This window comes from Ahaetulla prasina, chromosome 1 (assembly GCF_028640845.1).
Source record: "Ahaetulla prasina isolate Xishuangbanna chromosome 1, ASM2864084v1, whole genome shotgun sequence".
In the NCBI taxonomy this organism is placed as follows: Eukaryota; Metazoa; Chordata; class Lepidosauria; order Squamata; family Colubridae; genus Ahaetulla; species Ahaetulla prasina.
The window spans coordinates 260,683,616-260,706,802 of record NC_080539.1 but is presented as its reverse complement, the minus strand read 5'-3'; the positions used below and the strand labels follow the sequence as shown (position 1 = coordinate 260,706,802).

At 38.5% G+C, this 23,187-nt stretch overlaps 2 protein-coding genes across 2 annotated transcripts in view; one reads left to right on the top strand and one right to left on the bottom strand.

Moving 5' to 3' along the window:
- Positions 1–21,086, top strand: part of LMNTD2 (lamin tail domain containing 2) — a 48,594-nt gene extending 27,508 nt beyond the window's left edge. The window contains exons 7-14 of the mRNA XM_058159678.1: positions 1,969–2,114; positions 6,688–6,808; positions 11,764–11,959; positions 13,622–13,732; positions 15,067–15,218; positions 15,805–15,896; positions 17,255–17,345; positions 19,516–21,086. Coding sequence (XP_058015661.1) covers positions 1,969–2,114; positions 6,688–6,808; positions 11,764–11,959; positions 13,622–13,732; positions 15,067–15,218; positions 15,805–15,896; positions 17,255–17,340 — 904 coding nt within the window. The 3' untranslated portion in view covers positions 17,341–17,345; positions 19,516–21,086. The remainder of the gene's footprint in view (positions 1–1,968; positions 2,115–6,687; positions 6,809–11,763; positions 11,960–13,621; positions 13,733–15,066; positions 15,219–15,804; positions 15,897–17,254; positions 17,346–19,515) is intronic.
- LRRC56 (leucine rich repeat containing 56) overlaps positions 20,358–23,187 on the bottom strand; it is a 75,510-nt gene continuing 72,680 nt past the window's right edge. Inside the window, exon 15 of the mRNA XM_058156789.1 lies at positions 20,358–22,460. Coding sequence (XP_058012772.1) covers positions 22,268–22,460 — 193 coding nt within the window. The 3' untranslated portion in view covers positions 20,358–22,267. The remainder of the gene's footprint in view (positions 22,461–23,187) is intronic.

The following is a 23,187-nucleotide window of genomic DNA, read 5'->3' as shown; positions in this document are numbered from 1 at the left end:
AGTCGGAATTTCTTGCCCCCTCCAACCCACAAAAGAAGACCCCAAAGGATCTTCTTTGTGTTGCTGCAGATCACTCTCTGCAGCAACACAAAGTTCATTGCACATATCCAGCCCAAGGGTTGTAGTTTGAGGACCCCTGATTTAGTGAAATATAAAAAATGCAAATAATTTTTCTGCGGACCACCAAACTTTTCTCATGGACCACCAGTTGGTGACCACTGATCTACATATCAGAGGGAACATCATTCCAGAAGGCAGGTGCTATGACAGAGAAAAAGCACTTCCCTGATCCCAATAGATGGTATGGTTTAATTGAAGGAATCCAGAGCTCACCAGTTGTGCCAGATCAAATCAGACAGAAAGAAACATGGCAAAACAAATCTTTGTTAAAAGGGTCACAAAATCTTGATTCAATTGAGATAATTTTCCCAGATCTGTTATTGGAATAAAACCTACTGATCTTCAGGTGCCTCAGACTACAATATGTCTGAGGCTAATAGGAATTGTATTTCCCTAGGGCTGGGGCATAAGATTGGGGAAGCTTTTTCTACTCTTCATTCACAGTTAATAGTATGGATTAGCTTCTACAGATCTCTTACTCCTCAATAAACTGATATCCATTCTCTAACCTTCATTCTGGCTTTGACTATGGTTGATTGGTTATTGGTTGTTTTGGAGTAGTAATACCTTATTGCCTTGTCTGGTCCAGAAAGTTTCTTTTTTCAATGACCCAAATGGTTAGATTCCTTTCTTTTTATATTTCTTCTCTCTCAATTTTTCTTCTTTCCTTCTCTTTCCCTCATGCACACATAGCCTGCACTTCCACTCTTCTCCCTATATGGAAAGCAAATCAGATATAAATTTGAGGGGGGGGGGAATCAGAAACAGGAAGAGGTATAATAAAGTTGACTGTCTCTAAAGAGACTATGGCTTTATATCTATGCTACCCAAAAATTGCTTATTCTGGCTAGGATGCTGTTTCCCCAACCCAATTCTTTTAAAGTGGATCTATTAGTTCAGACTAAAATGATAACATTTCTTTGGGTTGAAGCTTCTGCTGATGAAAGGCTCTTGAATATAATGAAGGCAAGCAAGAAGAAAAACAGTTTTTTCTCTTTCTCCTGTTGTTCTTCTTAACCAATCCCCACCCCACCCTATAATTTTTCAAAGAATCTTTCAACTTTTGAATCAGATGATGAGGTACAAAAGACTGCAAAGGAAAGAGAAGTTATTGAAACTTGTTCCTTTCTGTTGCCTGATGAAAACTTCCATTAGATTCAAAGACCGTCACTGAGGGAGAGCTTACCTTTACAAAGCTCTTCCAGATAAGTCAATAATGTTATTGCAATATTATAAAGTGTCCAATGTGTTTGGCCCAATGAGCATACTGGAAAATTTGAGACAGTGCTGTGAGCTTTCACGCAATATGGTTGCCTAGAGCAGGAGTCTCCAACCTTGGCAACTTTAGCATGCTGGCTGAGGAATTCTGGGAGTTGAAGTCTACAAGTCATAAAGTTGTCAAGGTTGGAGACCCCTGGCCTAGAGGAACAAAAGTCACACCATCTGGGATACATCTTTTCCCTCTACTTACCTTCAGGAAGGAATAGGAGAGAGTAATGTCTGGTCTTAAAGTCTATTGCCCTCTCATTTTTGCTTTATATGCAAGATAAGCCTAGAGTATCCATACAGAACTCTCTCTAACCCAGTGGTGGGTTTCAAATTTTTTTACTACTGGTTCTGTGGGTATGGCTTGGTGGGCGTGGCATGGCTTGGTGGGCATGACAGGGGAAGGTTACTGCAAAACCCCATTTCCTCCCGATCAGCTGAGGCTTGGGAGGCAGAGAATAGATGGGGGTGGAGCCACTCAGAATTTTTACTACCGGTTCTCTGAACTACTCAAAATTTCTGCTACCGGTTCTCCAGAACTGGTCAGAACCTGCTGAAACCATCTTTGCTCTAACCCCACAGCTCAGTAATAGAGAGCAAACCTTCTGAACTATCCTCGCAAGCTATCCTCACTTCTTTGAAATCAGGTTTTGCCTTATCTGAGAGCAAGATGGCAGAATCTTCTTCCAGCCTACCTTCTTTGGAGGACAAAGGACCAGAAAAAAAAGGTACGTGCAAATTTTCCAGTGGGACTCCTGTTGCCTGGCTGAGTCATACATGCATCACATACATAATCACAAAAAACCGTGGTTAATGCCTTGATTTGTTTCATCACTGGTAAATAAACTACTGCCATCAATAAAGATGAAATATTCATGTCTTAACTTGGACCCTGCTAAGCCCTAGCTTTAAACACAAAACTGGAGAATGGGAAATGTCCCTCCTATCCCAATTGGGGTTATGAAATAATCTTTCCAGCCTTGCTCACTTTCATGCAAAAAAGAGAAGTCAGTTTTGCAGAATATACAACCCATATAGGTGTGAATAACAACAGAGTTAGGAAGGACTTGGAGGTCTTCTGGTCCCATCCCCTGCTCAAGCAGGAGACCCTATACCTTTTCAAATAAGTGGCTGTCCAATCTCTTCTTAAAAACCTCCAGAGGTTTTTAAGTTGCCTCCACAAGTTCCACACTGATGTATTGTTCTAACTGTCAGGAAATTTCTCCTAAAAAAAGAGTGAAAAAGTAAACATCCCAGATCATCCCCACAAGCTGGTATTGAATGCATACAGGTATATTAACTATTAACATAGTAATAGAAGAATGAATGTTATCCTGGGTGATTTAGAATAGAATAGAATTTTTTATTGGCCAAGTGTGATTGGACACACAAGGAATTTGTCTTGGTGCATATGCTCTCAGTGTACATAACAGAAAAGATACGTTCATCAAGGTACAACATTTACAACACAATTGATGGTCAATATATCAATATAAATCATAAGGATTACCAGCAACAAAGTTACAGTCATACAGTCATAAGTGGAAAGAGATTGGTGATGGGAACTATGAGAAGATTAATAGTAGTGCAGATTCAGTAAATAGTTTGACAGTGTTGATGGAATTATTTGTTTAGCAGAGTGATGGCCTTCGGGAAAAAACTGTTCTTGTGTCTAGTTGTTCTGGTGTGCAGTGCTCTATAGCGTCATTTTGAGAGTAGGAGTTGAAACAGTTTATGTCCAGGATGCGAGGGGTCTGTGAATATTTTCATGGCCCTCTTCTTGATTCGCGCAGTATACAGGTCCTCAATGGAAGGCAGGTTGGTAGCAATTATTTTTTCTGCAGTATCCTCTGAAGTCTGTGTTTTTCTTGTTGGGTTGCAGAACCGAACCAGACAGTTATAGAGGTGCAAATGACAGACTCGATAATTCCTCTGTAGAACTGAATCAGCAGTTCCTTGGGCAGTTTGAACTTACTGAGTTGGCGTAGAAAGAACATTCTTTGTTGTCCTTTTTTAATGATGTTTTTGATGTTAGCTGTCCATTTTAGATCTTGCGATATGATAGAACCTAGAAATTTGAAGGTTTCTACTGTTGATACTGTGTTGTCTAGTATTGTGAGAGGTGGAAGTATGGAAAGGTTTCTCCTAAAGTCTACCACCATTTCTACGGTTTTGAGTGTGTTCAGTTCCAGATTGTTTTGGTTGCACCACAAGGCTAGTCATTCGACCTCTCGTCTATATGCGGATTCGTCATTATCTCGAATGAGACCAATCACTGTTGTGTCATCTGGGAACTTCAGTAGCTTAACAGATGGATCATTGGAGATGCAGTCATTGGTATACAGAGAGAAAAGAAGTGGGGAGAGCACACAGCCTTGGGGGGGCCCTGTGCTAATTGTACAGGTATTTGATGTGATCTTGCTTAGCTTCACCTGCTGCTTTCTGTTTATTAGGAAGCTTGTGATCCCCTTACAAGTCTGTTCCGGTACCTGTAGCTGGTTTAGCTTAGTTAGAAGAATGTCTGGAATGATGGTATTGAATGCTGAACTAAAGTCTACAAAAAGGACCCTTGCATAGGTCTTTGGAGACTCAAGATGTTGTAGGGTGTAGTGCAGAGCCATATTAACAGCATCATCTGTTGATCTATTTGCTCGGTATGCAAATTGCAAGGGGTCTAACAGCGGATTCGTGATGGTTTTCAAGTAGGAAAGCACTAGCCTTTCAAAGGTTTTCATGACTACAGATGTTAGAGAAACTGGTCTTTAGTCATTCAGTTCCTTGATGGTGGGCTTCTTTGGCACTGGGATGATGGTAGAGCGTTTGAAGCAAGAAGGAACATAGCACATCTCTAGTGATTTATTGAAAATATGGGTGAAGATGGGGGCCAATTGGTCAGCACAGACTTTTAAGCAAGAAGGAGTTATCTTGTCTGGGCCTGGAGCTTTATTTTATTTTGTTAGTTGTTAGTTGCTTCACTTTGTTTTTGTTCTTTTAAATTTTGCTGGTAATTGATTGAATAAATATTATTGATTGATATAATTCAGGCTAGTCCCAAAGAAAAGAGACTCTTATCCCATGTAAAAGTAAGAAACTTGAAAAGAGAGCAGAGATGATTGGAATCACCTTAAGACTTCTCAAGAACAAATTTCATTTCCTTGTTTCCTCACTTCCATAGTAGATTGTGGAAATAACTGTGGTATAATATCTCCTAATTTCAATGGAAAGTTTAAAAAATTACCTTTTAACTTTATGATTAATAATTTGTTAAGCAGGGCCTGGATGGCATGTCTATTAAATAGTTCCATACCTGGACTGAAAATCCCACTCAAAAATGTTAATTAATGATTCTTTTCCTAACTGCAGTTGAAGTGTCAAATAGTGTATTGTTGGATTCAGTCATGGGCCTGATATGCTTCATAATTTTTATAAATGACTTAGGCAAAAAGATGGAGTACATCCTTATCGGATTTGCAGTTAAAAGTTTTCTTGAGCTGTTGGAGAATTGGACTGAAAGGAACAATATATTTTAATGAAGATCTATATTTTTTGCTTAAAAATCTAAGGGCCACTATCTTGAATCGGGCAGATGAATAGAAAAAGATATCAATGGAAAACAAACCCTTCCCTGGCAATTTTTCAAACTTGTTCTGTTAATTTGTTTCTAGGGCTATTTTCCGACCACTTTCTAACACTAAAGATATATTTTTTATTTGCCAGTGTTGTATGATAAGAAATCTTGTAAGGCATTAGCAACGTCTTACATTATGCTAATTGATATATTTTAGGAAATAAGGATAATATACCAACAGCAGGATTTGCTATGAAATATTGTTAAACAATTTGTTTAATATGTTCAAAAAAATTTGACCAACGGAATTGCCTGAAATGTCATTGCCTTAAAAATGGTGATTATGTACCAATCTAACACAATGTAGAAGGGTTACTAGGCTCCTCTTTTTCTCTTTCGGTGCGTCTATTGGTGCCCGGCTGAATTCCTTTGCACTCCCAACTTCACAACTTTTCTATTTTTCCCTAACTCCTACATTTTGTATTTTTAACTTTCCCACATAATTCCCCTCCCACTTGGGGAGGTCAATAATTTCCTTGCATGCTCTACACCAGGGGTGTCAAACTCAAGGGCCGTGGGGTGCTTAGATCTGGCCTGTGACGCCGCCATGGAAACAGCGAAGGAGTGGCCCACGGTGCCTCTGCCAGCAAAAATGGAGCTCAGTAGGACCACACACAGCCATCCCAGGCTCCTTTTTTGGCCGCGATAGCCTCCTGCAGGCTTCTGCTAGCAAAAATGGAACTTAGGAGGCCATGTGCATGCTGCTTTCTGCTGGCAGAGGGCTGCAGGAGGCCATAATGGATGAAAATGTGGCTCGGGAGCTCGGGGCCGCAGTGTGGCTCAGGCTGTAAGAAGCCTGTTATTAAAACACAGCTGCCTGCAATTACTGCAGGTTCTAGTCCTATCAGGCCCAAGGTTGACTCAGCCTTCCATCCTTTATAAGGTAGGTAAAATGAGGACCCAGATTGTTGGGGGGGGGCAATAAGTTGACTTTGTAAATATACAAATAGAATGAGACTATTGCCTTACACACTGTAAGCCGCCCTGAGTCTTCGGAGAAGGGCGGAATATAAATGTAAATTTTTTTTTAAAAAAAAATTTAAATTTCACTGACAGAGCGCTTGGGCCACTCTGGCCACGCCCACCCTGGCCCTCCGAGGTAAAACACAACCCTGATGCAGTCCTCAATGAAATCGAGTTTGACTCCCCGGCTCTACACTATTTTGATTTTCTCCTATTAATGTTAATTTCCCTCTTTCCTTTACTGATTCTTTTCAATTACCAGCCTGGACATTGAAAAGAATACCAGATCCTAGCAACCAAATTATTTTCTTTGCTTCCAGGGTAAAGCTACCAATTTGCATGAGATGTAGTTATGTTTCAATCCTGCTGTACTCTTCCAGATTACCCTACCATTTAGAATATTCCATCAATTTTTTAAAAAACTGATATATCAAATAATATCAGAGCAGATGAAGAAGGTGGAAGGAAAAACAAAACCCTTAGATTTCTCTCTTTCTCCTACACCCTCCAAACTGTAATTAGATGAAATTATATGAATAGTGATAACAACTCAGTTATGAAGACTACGGTTGATGTAGAAATCAAATCTTTCTAATCAAGATTCATTATTCACTATTCGATGCAAAGCAAAAATGTCTTTTTCCCCCCCTGAAGTTTTTCTGGCAGAGATGAATGGGTCACATGAGGACAGTGTTTTTGCTTTCCCATAGATTTGGTTTCCGCGCTGTATCCTTCTAAGCTCACTCAGCTTGGTCTTTCTCTTGGACGGCTGTCAGAGGAGGAACTATGTCCCCACTTGATACACTCTCCCTTTCTACAGGAATGCAAGAGGTGAGTCCACAGAATTCAGCTCTCATGGGGGTATTTCTATTATTATTGCCTCATCAGAGTAAGGAGGGGTTTTTAAAATCCATTTATCAATATTGAGAATGTTGAGAACTGGTTGGTGTCGCGGTGAGAATGGCTGGAAATATCAGAGCTCTGCCAAGCTTTGTGAAAACCAGCTGATATCTGCTTGCTGGAAGACCCTACGGGGTCAAAGCTGCCTTGGAGGGATGGTGAAAGAAAGAGAGGTGCTTCGTTGACCACGAGGAGGCTGCAATTTCTTCATTAGGTCCAAAGAATGCTCTCCCGAATGGTAGCAGGGACGATGGCCATTTTTAGCAAGTCGCAAGCTATGACAACCGGGGCAATAAGATTTGTGCTGGAGAGGTTTGTGGGCAGAGCATTGAAACTGGGTGAGACAACTTACAACTTTTATTCTAGAGACCTAACCCAAGTAAAAGAATTTTAAAAAATAATCTCCAAATGTCAAGAAAGTGGCAATTGGTTACATGGAGAAAGAGAAAGATTAAATACTTAATGTAAACGAAATATCTAATAGAAACTTTAAAATATTGAAATTCTGGAAAAGATTTAACAATACTTTGAAAAGTGATTAGTGAGAGCAACTGATTTTTTTTTTAAATTCTAAACCCCACCCCACCCCCGATCAGTTGACAATCGTTGTTTTTCCACATGCTGTTTAATGGACTTGGAGCAGGAAAGCCATCTACTGGAGGAAGAAGATTACTGCAGTGTGGGAAAGTGAGAATTGTTTAAGATACACGCAGAAAAGGAGTGAAAGTAAATAACATCTGGAAAGCCACTTGACCTTGATTCTATTTCAGTAGGCGACTTGGGTGTTTGGAAATACCTTGTGAACTTTTTGAAGATTTTTAAGACAAATTGAATTGCAAATAACTAAAACCCTACTGAAACTGTTTACTGGAAGATGGATTTGAAAGACTTGGGGAAACTTGGTGGGCCAATTTGGATTTGGATTACTAATGCTACTTGACAGAACATTCCACAAAGCAAAAGAAGAAAGGTGTTAGAAGGAAAAAAGAAAAAAGAAGAAAAGATAAACAAGACTTTAAAATTTAGACAATTGGGAAGGTGTAAACTGGAAAATTATAAAGATTGTAAATTATCAATTTATAGCTTTTAAGGAATAGAAATTTAGGAGACTTGGAGGAATAATTCTGGGATTGACTAAAATTTATAAATAATTGACTTCTTTGGAGTTTTTAGATATTGGGATACTGGAATATTAGAGGTATATTGAGTAATTTTTAATATATTTAACTGGTACAAAATAACTCAACAGGAGACAATAAAGTTCTATGAAGAAATGTTAGTGATGCTTAAAAGTATTTTTGAAAATGTGACAAAAAATCATAAGGAGATGATGGGATTGTTCAAAGATAAAGATATGTAGAAAATCCTCAACAAATGGTGGGAAAAGATGAACATAATGTTCAGAAGATAGATGAGAAATTTGAAGGAGTGGTGGAGGAGACAAATCAAAATAAGTTACAAAAGACAAAAACACTGAAGAGAAAGTAACAAAAAGTACTAAGAATCAAATAGATAATTCCTTAAGAGTTTACAATAGAACAGAGAGAAAAAAGGAAGATTCTCTAAGAATAATGAAAACCATTTGGATCGGTATCCAAATGATGCATCAGACAGGGACAAGGGGTAAGGCAAAGGGAACATTCAGGTGGTGCAAAAATGTTAGAAAGATATATAGGATACTAAGAGAGAAATATAAAAAAGTCATCAAAAAGTCAATAAATAATGAAATTCTAAAAAGGCTAAAAGATGATGGATAGAGATAAAATATTTTTTAATATGGTGATTGTATTAAAAACTAATAGAAAAAAGTAAAAAGTATAAACTGGGAAAATAGAAGCACATATATGGATATATAATAGAATTTATTATAACTACAAATATACAAATATACTAAGACTAAGAGGTGGAAGACTATGATAGGTATATTTAAATGTATTATTATTATTAACAGTGTAAAAATATATTGAAATTTATAGCTTTTAAGGACTAGAAATTCAGAGGCCTTAGCGATATAATCTCGGGACTGATTAAGCTTTATCAATAATTGGTTTTATTGGTGTTTATAGAAAATTGAGATATTGAAATTATGGTGGTACAGTGAGTAATATCTAAAATATTAAATATTAGTGATTCAGCAGGGGTCAACAAATACATTGTATGAAGAGATGTTATTGATATTTAAATATATTTATGGAGAAAGTGATAAAGAATCATAAAGAGAGAACGGTATTGTTTAAAGGCAAAGATCTGAAGGTAGAAGAACCCAACAAATTGGGGGAGAAAACCAAGTACAAATTGGGAAAATAATATTATATACATACATACATACATACATACATACATACATACATACATACATACATACATATATTTTCTGAGGTTTTCATAGGTGTTTGTATGTAGGTCTTTGGTTGTTCGGGTTTTCTCCCATGTAAAATTGGTGTCTTGGCAATGTTTCGACGAAGTCTCATTCGTCATCTTCAGACTGGTGTTTACTGCTTCGTGCTTCTAGGAGCAATGTGTGATCGCAGCTGTTTCTTCCTTTTAACTGCTAGTGGGGGTTTGAACTGATTGGCCGTGTTCTGATTGAGTGGAGGTGTGTTCTGATTGGTTGGGGGTTTGGCTGTGCTCTGATTGGATAGTGGGGTTGGCTGTGCTCTGATTGGCTGGAGGTGTGTTCTGTTTGGGTGGGGGGGCTTGGTTGTGCTCAGGTTAGTCTGAGTTGCAGGGGGGTTTGAGTTGGTGAGCTGCATTGCTGTTGTTTGGCTTCGCGTTCGTGGTCGTACTACATCTTCATGGTGGGTGTCAGTCTGCTGCATGTATGGATTGGAGGGGTTTGAAATGGATAATGATGCAGCTGTGGTCTGGCTTCTGGTCCGTGGTCATGCTTCATCATCGGTGTGGGTTTGAGTTTGAGTCTGCTTTCTGTGTGGATGTGTGGTGGTGACATGCTGTGTAGCACTCGTGGGTGTGGATCTTGCGTCATTCTTCATGTTAGGGACTCGTTTGTTGATAAGGGTGGGTTTCTAAATGGCTGGTAGGCGGGAGGTATCATCTCATTTATTCATGCTGTGTGGGCGTTTTTCTATCTCGATGGCTTCTCTGATTATTCTGTTGTTAAAGTGTTCAGTTTTGGTGATAGTTCCGGTATTTTTAAAGTCAATTTTATGTTCTGTGGCTTTAAGGTGTTGGACCAGGGAAGAAGTTGGTTCCTCTTTTCTGACTGAGTTCTTACGTTCTTCAATGCGTGCACTTATTCTTCTGTTGGTTTGTCCGATGTATGTGGTGCTGCAGGCGGTGCATGGGATTTCATACTGCATTCAGTTTTGGTCGCCGCAATGTAAAAAAGATGCTGAGACTCTGAAAGAGTGCAGAGAAGAGCAACAAAGATGATTAGGGGACTGGAGACTAAAACATATGAAGAACGGTTGCAGGAACTGGGTATGTCTAGTTTAATGAAAAGAAGGACTAGGGGAGACATGATAGCAGTGTTCCAATATCTCAGGGGTTGCCACAAAGAAGAGGGAGTCGGGCTGTTCTCCAAAGCACCTGAATGTAGAAAAAAAGCAATGGGTGGAAAATGATCAAGGAAAGAAGCAACTTAGAACTAAGGAGAAATTTCCTGACAGTTAGAACAATTAATAAGTGGAACGACTTGTCTGCAGAAGTTGTGAATGCTCCAACACTGGAAATTTTTAAGAAAATGTTGGATAACCATTTGTTTGAAATGGTGTAGGGTTTCCTGCCTGGGCAGGGGGTTGGACTAGAAGGCCTCCAAGGTCCCTTCCAACTCTGTTGTTGTTGTTGTTGTTGTTGTTGTTGTTGTTGTTATTATTATTATTATTATTATTATTATTATTATTATTGATACATAAAGAATCTATTATAATTACAATGAACATATTAAGGCTAGAAGTTGAAAGACAAAGATTATGTATTTCTAATTGTATTATTATTGTTAGCACTGTGTAAAAAATATATTGACCCAATCAATACACTGTCCACAAAATATTTTGGTTGTTAAAGGAAAACTACAAATAACATATACAAAAAAATATTGATATTGTTGATAATATGGCATTCACAGAATATAGAATGCCCTGGATATGGACCTTGAAGCATATCTCTGTGCAGTTATGTAATAAAACCTTTGAATTCTGCTTCGCAACGTTCCATTCTATTTGCAAGTCATCCCCGAGGCCCTTTAAAGCCAACGCATACTAACTTTGTATTGCTGTTAGCAGATTCAAAATATATTTGGCATTTTTGCTCATGTTGTTCATCACCATCTTGCTTATGCAAACAGCTACTGTTGCATTGAAACTTTGCTTTGCCATGCTGTGAGTGTTATGAGCACCAGTGGGCTTCCATCAATGCTGCTACTTCTTCCTGGACTTACACTTGGCCTTATTACCTCTTCCCCCAAGTTCAAATCCTGTGATCTTCTCTCTCAGCTAGGTTAACCAAACTCATTTGGTTGGGACCCTGAATTAAAGATGTAGCCTACTGGTCAAGCTTTGGTAAGGGCCTTAATTTATAGCATTTTCTGTGCAGCATTCCACAACTAGTAGTAATCACAGTTGGGCCCCAAACTCTATAAACTGATTCCAGAGTTGTCTTCAAGGAGCTGATCTTCTGAGAAAAGTCTTGATTTTCTGCAATGTACTTCGATTCTCCCAGTACTGTCTCTCCCATTATACCACTTGGCTTGCTTTGTTCTTTAATTACCTTTTTAAATCAAGCTTTACTGATTGTTCTGGAAGGTCTGTCACAACATAAAGGCCACCAGTGTAATCAGCCATGTGGAATTGGTTTTTAATAAAAGTTTTTTGAATATCCAACCCATTTATATTTGCTTCACGTCCTTTGTTATCTTCTTCTTTTAGATGCCATGCTGAAACCAGCTCTCTAAGGATCATCAGTGTGCATCACAAAGGCAAATTTATCAGAATCTTCAACTGCTTATTGACTAAAGAGGTTGATCTAAGTGGCTACGTCATCCAGCAGTGGGTTGGAGGCTATCCAGTCTCTATCTATCATTTCCCAAAGAATGTTATTCTGCCTGCCCAGCACCACATCACTGTAAGTAACAGAGACCTTCCCATTTGCCGATGCTACACAGGATGGGACATCACTCTCAGGTCATGCAAATAGGACCGTATATGTGTGGGAAAACATGCAGGGCATCTGGGTTCAGCACTTGCTGCCAAAAGCCTAATTAGTCAAACCACAGAATCTTTTGCACAATCAGCCCCCATTGTTTTCTTTCTCACCCATTAATACAAACAATAAGCACTTTCAGACAAAGGGCATATTAAATTACCAATAAATAAACCCCAATGTGTGGCTATTTTGTGTTTGCATCAGACATGATGAGAAAGTATGAGACGGTAACAAGTGAAAAATGATAAAAAACTCTGCACCCAGCATAAAATATTATGAAAGAGGCAGAGCGATTGCACAATGAAAGCTTTCTTTGGAAGCAAATGGTGATTCTAATCATTCTAAAAAGTGATTCATACAATCAGATGCCTTTCCCCACAATGGCCTTAGCAAACCCAGCATTGCTGTGGCCACCAAAGGAGATGCTGACGTAATGATGCCATGCCCTGGCACTCTTTACACTCATGTTGGTACTGTCAGCTCTTTTCTGATATGGAAATCCAGTGAGTTGAGGATGCAGACATCACGTGGCTTAGGACTAAAACAAGACTTAGTGGACCACGGACTAGGGTAAAATTGGGGCTATCAGATCGTTCTGATGATCCTGAAAATATTAGTGAAGAAAGATGTCCCATGCTTGCTCACTGTCTGAATAGGACAGAGCCTGCCTTGATAGTTTGAAAAAAATGTGGAAACTGGGTATAACAGTCTTTCCAGTTACTTCTTTTTATTGCTGAGTTGGAGCCTCTGCTGTGGCTCCATTTCCTCTCCTCTTGGTTCTTGCTGTTTCCTTGTAAAAAAAGTACCCTGCTGGACCACATCAAAAGCCCATCTAATCCAACCTTTTGCTTCCCACAATGGCCTACCAGTTGACCTAAGGCACCCTTTTATTCATGTTAACATATGGAGTCTTACTGCCTTTGAAAGGAACATAATCAGGGCCAATAGCTACTTTCTGTCTTATCCTCTGTGAAAGTATTTCTTTCCCATTTTAAGACATTTAAGTTGGTGGTCATCATCATATCTAGCAGCAAATGAAGTCCACATTTATGTTAGCCATGAGAGAGCAAAAGTGCTAGAATGTGTTGAGAGAGAGGATTGCATTAGAATCATATGCACAGGAGATGCACCGAATGTGCCTTTTACAAGCCCACCACTCCTTGGAGTTTGGCAATGTTTTCTCTTCCCCATCAGTAAATGATATATGCTTCCATAGCATATTTTGGCCCATGGATATTCCAAGCCAGCAGGAGGCAGTACAGGATCACAACTGATGCTCATGCTCCAAATAGTCCAGTCAAAAAGTATACTGCTTGCAGAGCAGGATACTAAAATGCAGATTACGTACTCAGTGCAAAGATAAACTTTAACATTCCTTGGCAATGAGATTAGTGTTTAAGATTATGGGAAAAGTAGAGACAGATGGGGTAATTTATTAATCCAGCCCACCTTTCCTCTGTCTTAAACTGCCCCTAGAGATAGCTTTGGTTTTCATAGTCTTTGCAGATTTTTTTTTTAAATCTACCAGGCAACTTGCATACATTAATCATTGTATATTTATTCACATGCATTGTTTAATAGGTTTGGGCTGCAGGGGCCAACTTGGCTCATGAACCACCTTCATTTTCCACCACAAAGTTTTTCAGAGCAGGGCCTGAGTGCCTTACCACTCTTTGTGATCGTAATGGCCAGGTGAGCTGTCTTGGCTAATAGTAGGAAAGTGGTTGGTTGGTTGGTTGGTTGGTTTCTGATTGTTAAAATGGAAGCTGCTCCATTTTCTCCCAAGGCTTAAGAAACAAATCAGGGCAAACCCAGAAGTGCAATAAAAGATTATTGTGGCATATCATGATGACAGCGGCGCTTCCAGGACCCTCCACTGGCCTGTAGAAAAGCTTATATGAGTCACTTGGCCATTATTTGGACATCTCTGTAAAGCTGATGGGTAGAGAAGACCCAAATCCATGCCCTACTGGCAAACGGTAGCTTTATCTGAAGCTAGGCAGGCCTTGGAAGATTTGCTAGAAATCTGATATAAAATTTCTTTATGGGGAAAGTAGCTAAAGAGGTTGATACCTATGCCAGTGCTGCCCTCCCTGAAACAGTTAGAAATGGTTAACCATTCTCTTCCTTGAGAACGCATGACAAGGCCATAGCTGGGACTGGTTTATTTTTTAAGATTGGCTCTTTTCTATTTCTTCTCCCATCACTGTTTTAGTTACATAGGTAGGCTGGGAGAATCAGACTGACATAGTTTAGAGGCGGCCTTGTGCAGCATTTCTAGTTTGTGGCATTTCCCTTGGTGACATAGGGAAACCATTTTTGGGCCATGTTACATTCCTTACCGCATCTGGAACTGCTTCACCAGAACTAGTTGCAGAAGATAGTTGGATGGACATTATCAGTTGTGTCTTGGATTACGGAACCCAGCAGAGTAGAGAAAGGACAGATGGAGGCCCTGAACAGTCAGGATCTGGCATCCTTTGTGGGTCAGTGCCACAACAACATACCACAGGAACTGATTTCCGCAATTTGGGAATGGAGGATGGAAATTGTGAATCCAAATTCCTTGATATTTTGTTGGGGAGGTCAAGCAATCCAGCCTTGGGGTTACTGAATAGGAAGAACCAATATAACAGAGGCTGACTTGTCTTTCGTTGTGCCATCATAATTATGGTTTATGTGGTCCCTTCCCTCTTTCTGCCTGGCTCAGTTAGATATTCTTCACAACAATTTTTGCTATGACCTCAGCAGCTTTGTCTCTGATGGTTCTTTGAATGATTGTTGGAACAAAATATGTACCTATATAAACTAGGTGCTCTGGGGAAAAAGCAGAAGAAAAATTGAGGTGAGAGTATTCATGATAAACTTCTGAAGAGTCCTAAGAGCCTTTATATATACACTGCAATATTTCTGTATTTTTATCTTGATACTTTACCTTTGAATCTGTTAGGAAAAGGTATTGTGCAAGTGTAAACGTTAAAAGCAGCAGAGATATTACCCTGGCCTCTCACTTGCTTTTTCTTAAGATGGTGTCACAATACGTAAATCCTCACCGATTTACAGCAGCAGCAGCAGCTTACAGTGATAACGTGGAACTTTCCATTGACAAGTTTCCCCTTTGGGATGGCAGAGAAGAAATGAATGAAGTCTTGTACTCCAAGATTTCATTCCGCCCAAGGTACAGCAAAGAAAATGCAACTCTCTTTGCAGAGGGAAGGTATTGGTACGATTTGGAAGTGCTCAAAATTATGTCACGTTGTGATACAGCACAGTAAAAGGCACTGCGGAAGGTGTTAATTTAATCCAGTTTAACACAGGATTTTCAGACAGCCCATCTCTGAGAGATTAACATCCAGACCCAACTTGCATCCATCCAATGAAAAGAACTAATCCTGCTTTGAAGCTGGTCATTCCATTATTGAGTTCCCTGACTTTTATAGGAAATTTGAATAATTTGGGTTTCCCTGGAATTTTATAGATTGGGTTAGTGCAGGGGTCTCCAACCTTGGCAACTGTACGACTTGTGTACTTCAACTCCCAGAATCCCTCAGCCAGCAAAGCTGGCTGAGGAATTCTGGGAGTTGAAGTCCACAAGTCGTAAAGTTGCCAAGGTTGGAGACTCCTGGCTTAGTGTATTGTGCAAACTTAACCAATTGCAATTTCTGTAATAAACCATGCTTAAGGAAACTGTTATTTAACATTTATTCATTCTTAATGGAAAAGTAAGGAACTTTCTATAGAATCTCTTTTTTTTTTTTTTTTAGGAACTCGAAACAACTTTCCATAGATTCATTACCAAGTTTCAATATGTGGTGTGATCGGTCTGTCGGAAACAAGAGGGAAACAAATGGGGAATGTAACCTCTTTTTTTTTCCCGTTTTCTTAAAAAAAATACACATGCGCTTCCTTCCCTTTCAGGTGTGGCGATGGTAGTCATATCAAAAAGACCACTTAGCACACAGAATCCATAATTAATTTGCAACAAATGGAACAACTTATCCTTTCATAAACAGCCACACTTAAACTAACTAATTTCATGAAGATATATGTGATGAAGCTTAATGTCTTTTTGTGGTGGTGTGTTCAGAAAACCTGAAAAAAATGAATTGGGAAAGAACAGACAGAATCCAAATATTTATTTTATTTTTAATAAAACAATTCCTTAATGAAAAACCACTTTTATTTTTAAAATGCTATTTTCCTAATTTACTATCCCCTACACTTCTAAAAAACTGATGTAATTTCCTCAATTTCGGCCAAACAAAACAAAAATATAATACAGCCCACCACAAGAATCCTTGTTCTTCTAGAACAAATATCTTATTCTTCACTTCTTCTTTACCCTGTTAGCTATCCTTTAGCCAATTAATTGTCCATGAAATGACTTGTCAATTTTTTAAAAAGTCCAAATATATTATGTCAGCTGGATCACCTCTATCTACTCTATTCTGATCCTTCTTCATGGGAGAAAATCTCTGATCAGTGTTAGACATGTTAAGACCATCTTTGAGCTCTGATTTTTTTAAAAATGCACCTATATAATCATGCATTCAGAGGTCAGAAAGGGAAACATATTCCATTAAAAGTATTTCTGATCAACGGCTATATTATAGGGTCAGAAGTATTTGTGGATAGGCTTACCCAATCTAGCCGTACAGTTATCATTAGATTCTACCAAAAGTTAAGGACAAGTTTTCTCCCTTCAACACATTGTGGTTCCAATATATGAAATTCCCCTTCCCCATTATCATGAACTGTTCGCTTTATCTTTTTTTTTAATGAAATATAAATGTGTAAATGTATAAATTATAAAACCCAATTGATATTGTGCACAGGAATATATTTATCCATATCAGTAGTGCTAAATTAGGGCTGCCCTTTTTTATTAGTTTTAGGCAGAGGTGTACATTTGAGCTTTGATCAGCACACTTCCAGCCATCCTCCAAAACATTAAGAAGATAACCCTTTATCTGTTTAATAATGTCACTCTTCGGTCACTTTCAACTTTACAATTTGGTAGGATCATTTCTGAAGATTCTAGGAGGGGCACAAGAAGTTTTCCACTCCTGGGCTCAGAAATATTCCAGTATCTTAGATACTTCCAAAGTAGGGAAATGATTTAAATTCTTCTTGTAGCTTGGGGGGCGGGGAGGAAATCTCTTCAGAAAGGAAAACTAGCTTTAGGGTTCATAACAGTATTATTATTGATTTTAGCAGATAAAGAAAGCTCTTCAGACACTGAAGAAGATTTTTCAGTCATGGTTTTTAGTCATGGAAACCGGCACATCAGGAATCACTAACGAGAGTAAGTAAAGTCCATTGCTATCAGTTGCATAGAGAGAGCATCTTCCTCCCCAAACTTGAGACTTTGGAACAAATAAGACACTGAGGAAAGAGATAAGAGTGGGTTCCATTGTAATATCTTAGGAAAACAACTTTTTTCCCCAGGTAGCTGCTGATCTTTAAAGACTCTGGGAAGTCTCACACATAAAGAGCTTTTGTGCAAGAGTTGCAGCTGTGGGATTCAGCCAGTTCGCACCACTTCGGGAGAACCGGTTGTTAACTTTCTGAGCAGTTTGGTAAACTGGTTGTTGGAAGAAATTGTTAGGGCAGAGAACCAGTTGTTAAATTACTTGAATCCCACCACTGAAGAGATGCAATTGTTTTAGTCAGCATAATTTTGCTTCCATGTTAGTTTTCCCTGGCTTGGGTGTTTGACTATACTTTAGAATAGTTGTTACCTTTTCATTCAAAAGAACTCTACAATGTGCATCTTTGCACATCATTGATTTGATAGAAATAAAATATTAAGCATAAAGCAAGTGGAACCTAGGAGACAAAACAGCCATTCAAATGCGCATTCATGCAAGAATTCCCACCAGTGTCCCTCTTTGTATTAGGGCAGCTGCTTCTCATGCGATTTGGAGACTGTGGCATTTGCACAGCCAGTTCAGCTGGAAGGCCAGTAACTTGAGGAAAAGCATGCTAGGGAAGTTTCTATTTCTGTTAACTTCTAATATATCTTCTGATCCTTCAGACTCAGGAACATCTACCTCATAAAAAAAGTTGTGCAATTTGAAACAATCTTTTGCTGATGCCTGTTCCAATTCCCAGCTTTACTGTAGCACTGTAATAATTTGATATCATAGGCAAGAAAGAAGAATAAGAAAAACATAAGAGCGGGGAACCCTCAGACTTTCTGGAACTGTGCCACCTCAATAAGTCCTTTCCAGCTGAAAAACTCTCTTCTTGGTGATGACTTATTAACTAAAAAACCTGTTTCCTTTCCTGTGGCTTGCTCTTAAGTAAATTTTATCAACTTACATAACAATCTGAGAGTGCACAGCAAATCTTATTAACTCCAAAAAAAAAAAAAAGACTTAAAAGACCAGTACTTTTTGGCCTACGCCACTTTATGAAGAAATAAAATGTTGACAACACTACCTGATGGTAGTTTCTGATTATATTCAGGTACAGGTAGTCCTCGAGTTATGACAATTGAGCGCAAAATTTATGTTGCTAAGTGGAACATTTGTCAGTTTACCCCATTTTACAACTTTTCTTGCCACAGCTCTTAAGTGAATCATTGCAGTCACCTGTTTGTTAAGTGAGTCTGGCTTTCCCATTGACTTTGCTTGTCAGAAGGTCACAAAAGTTGAGCACATGACCTTGCAACACTGCAACCATCATAAATATGAACCAGTTGCCAAGCGTCTGAATTTTGATCACGTGACCATGGGGATGCTGCAACTGTCATGTGAAAAACAAGTCACTTTTTTCAATGCCGTTGTAACTTTCAACAGTCACTAAATGAACTGTTGTAAGTCGAGGACTACCTCTTCATTGTTCAGTAAAATGAGTTAGGGCAGAATAAACCTGGTGCTCCTTGTGTGCGCTAAGGCTATATTTAACAGTGCAGAATAACAAAAATGAACACAAATATAGCCGTGGTGGTGCTGTACACTGAAGGCTTATATTTAACTTTCAGGCTTTGGGTAATGTCTTTTATTGAAGAAATGCTAATTGACTTTACATTCCATCACTTTTGCAGCTGTGCAAGTCAGACTGAACATATAAAATGCCTTTTGCAGAAGCCTTAAAATAGGACTGAATGGAGAGGTTATGCTGCTTCAGGCTTTATCTTAAGAGCAGAAAAAAGGAAGAATGATGTGAATCTGCTTTTCCCCACTCACGTGCACAGCCATATATTTTGCCAACATTGTAAATTGTCAAATTATGAAATGAAAAAGAGCATTTGAGTTAAGGGTGTGGCAGAGGCAAGAACATTTTCATCTTAGTATCTTTTCCCAAATCTTACCTTGATGGCTACAAAGCAACAGCCACAGCTAACAGGGCAAAATATCTCTGTATAGTTGTACATGGAAAGTGCTGCACTTTGTGAAGTCCAACAGCAGTACTCAAAGACCTATGTGGCCATTATATTATGGACTACAACTCCCTTTTTCATTTTTCAGATATTCAAAACAACACTCAACACAACAATTCCCACAGTGTCTCTGATAGGAATAGTGTGCACTTGAAATATGGTTTCTAACTATATGATGTCTCTTCCTGCTACAACTGATCTGCATCTAAGAAGATCCTGCAATGCTAATAGCAAGCTAATGAATAGGAGTGAAGATGAGTGTGTAGATTCTTCAAATATAAAGCAGGCGTCATAATTTGTCTGACAAGGTACACTTACTTTTGTGAGTTGCACTTCCAATTCTGAGGCAAGTACAGTATTAATATGTGTTTAGCTACTTTGGAAGGAAGAATCGTCTTACAAATTATGAGAAGTGTTTTAGCATGAGAACGGAAGAAGTATCCCAATTCATTGTGAACAGGTTCTCTCGCTGCTGATCAACCAAAATGGTGAAGGGTTGAGCTGAAGGAAGGAATGCCCCTGCTAAACCGAGAAGTTGGCAAATAATTTGGCGTCTAATAAGGGTCAGATTCTCCATCTGTGATTGATGGCTTCTCCCCACAGCTTCTTCCCAGAAAATATTTTTTTCATATATCACTTTTCTAACAACCAAATTTAGCAAAGAAAAGAAAAAGAAAGAAAATGGGAAGGTCCTTAAGGAAGGTCTGGAATTTGGCACCTTTCCCCTTAGTGCTTTTTCACAATTAATATGAGAGAAGTCAACTTTTTTTGCATTGGTAAAGAAGAATTGGCAGTTCTACAGTATGTTTAAACATAAAAAAAAAAGAATGCAATCTAATGAAAGCCACTTTTTTTTCCAATCAAGCCCTAACTTTTTAATCATAACTGAAATTCTGCATTTCCCTATGCATAATGATATGAGCAAATGAATGGGTTACTACTTGATAGGTTTATTCATTATCTTCATATAAGACTGGAAATAACATTGAATATTCTCTGGGTTGGATTCAGTTACTTAGGGAAAACACACAGCAATTCAAGGGTTTTGAGATTGGTTGGAGTCTCCTTGATTTCAGTATATAAATCTGAATCCAACTTACAAAATATTTTTGCTATATAAAGTTCTTTATAGAGATACTGTATATGAACATATCAAAGGTTAAATTGCTTCCTTTCTCATATTCTGAGTATGTAGAAAAGGCAGACTTTCAATACTACAGAAACTGGATTGAAGAAGAAAATTAATTTATAGGATATACCTATTCTTAAGGCTGATGTTCCCACATATATTTTATGAACTTGGGTACAGGTTTCCTATAAACCTATATTCCAGATATGGAATTCAGCAGAATTCCACTATGGCTTGAATGGAAGCACAGTTTTGGAGGATCTAAGCCTTTTCATGGTTTACAAATATTTAAAAGCTTCAACATAAGAACGTACTGAAGATTTTATGTAAACATCATTGATATCATTATGCATTTTTAAAAAATCTGAACAAAAACGGATAGCTTATAGCTTGAATTGTTGCATAATTTATATCTTTGTAAACCTCACTCCAAAATTATCTACTATTAATTTTGAAAACTACAATACAATACTTGGTTTCAAAATAGTCACAATAATAATTACCCATACATACTTGAGCTCCGATTCACACAAAACATTGTTTCTTTTGTTAGCAGATACAGTTTGTAGGACTTGTGTGGAGAAAGATATAGTATGATCTATGGCAAGTAACAAATCCCATGAATATGGCAGCATTTGCACCAAATGCCACAATCAAAAAATAGGGCCACCTACTAGCCATATGTAGGAATCCTTGATTCTCATAACATGACCCATGTTACAAATCAAAGATCGATAACTTCCATCTATGTGCCAATGGATAGGCAAGACTGCTGGAATAGCATTGCACATCTTACCTGAATGTTGACGCTTATGAACAATGCATTTTTCTCTTTCAATCTAAAAATGCTCTACAGCTTAGGGAAATTTGAACTGAAAATACATTTGTTGTAAAGACACGAAAAGGTTCAGGTAAAGGAGGAATTATTAAGAACCATCCATGTCTGATATAAAAATGTGGGTATATACCAGTCACCTGACTTGAAGAAAATATAATCTTGAGGTGTGCCAAGTATTTCTTTCAAGCACAAGTAAATTAAAATGATTCGGTCAATTGGTCCTACACTTCTTGCTATTTGGTAATTCCATGCTGAAAATGGTAACCAAGCAACGTAGTTTGTTTACGTTACGTTTGAAGCAGAAACCAGTACCTGAAACCAATGGGTCTGCTGCTCAAGGAACATGAAAAAAAAACCCCCCACATATCTTTCAGACTAAGCCAAGTGCAGCTGCCTATGTTCCCAGTCTCTTAATCACCAGGAGAGAAGGCTGACACTTTGGAGCTGCAGCTGGTTACCTGAGGGAACCAGTTGTATCATCCTCCCACCAGCTGAGTCAAGGAAACCACCCTAGCTCCTGAGGCCACTCACACAGCTGTTCTAAACACCAGTGATGTAGTCATCAGAAGGAGCTGCTGCAATGGGCACAAGCCCTTTCTCCGTTCCTTTCAAAGCCTGCTAAAAAGAAAAGTTGCTGGGGTGGGGGTGGGGAGTATGACTGATTCTCTCTTCACAGCAGCAGTTTAATTGGACAGAAATCAAGTTGTTTCTTTCAACTGCTCCGCTTGCGTAGGGGCACCGTCAACCCTCAGTGATGAATCAGGCTGCTGAATCAGAGAAAGCTGGCCTGGGTTGCTCATGGGAAAATGGGAAATCAAGTACAGCTGAGACCTGGCAACAAAGTATGGTACGCATAGCTGTTTGAGGTATTTCCTACAACTGGGGAGTCTTGCTTTGAGCAATCATTGAGATATCCGGCCTTTTTGACAAGCTCTGCAGGGAAGCTTTGGCGCTCAGAGGGTGGACCATGTTCAGCACTGCAAATCTCTCTGGCATATTTGTGTATGAATGACTGACAGGTATATGATGGCTGATTGTCTTAGGTAGGCTTCTATCCATAGTGGCTCTAAAGAGAAGAAATTCAACGAATTAGAAAGTAGGTTTATTGGACCAAACAAGAGCAGCTATTCTTCTAAGTATCTCCAATGCTTTGGTCATTAACTGGGCTGCTACTGAAGACTATTTCTAGGCTGTTGTCTCCATTAAGTCATGGCAGACTATTGTCACACTGAAAACTTTTCTGCCACGCTGTAATGAATTGCTGGTTGGTGGTGGCAGAGAGTCAAGGTGGCAATAATGTTATAAATTAAAAATGTTATCAGGGGGAGGAACAAAGTGACACAGGTAGATTGTTAGGCAAAAAAAATATTGTTATAGGAGGAAAAATAGTTATGGGAAAAATATTTGTTTGTTTGTTTTGTTTTGTTTTGTTTTATTAGATTTTTATACCGCCCTTCTCCCGAAGGACTCAGGGCGGTGTACAGCCGAAATAAAATACAGAGTATATACAATTAAAAGAAATTAAAAGAAACTATTAATAAATGGCCGATAATTTAAAAATTTAAAAAATTTACAAATGTTTAAAATCTCTAAAACCCCAATTTAAAATCACTATTTATGCCAGTCCTGCTTGAATAAATAAGTATGTTTTTAGCTCACGACGGAATATTGTTGAATATGAGGCATCACTTCAAATGTTTTTAAATTCTCTTGTGCTTAGGCATAGCTTACATTATATTTTAACTATAAGAAAGAATAGATAACTCCTTTCTAAAACCCTAGAAATTAAAATT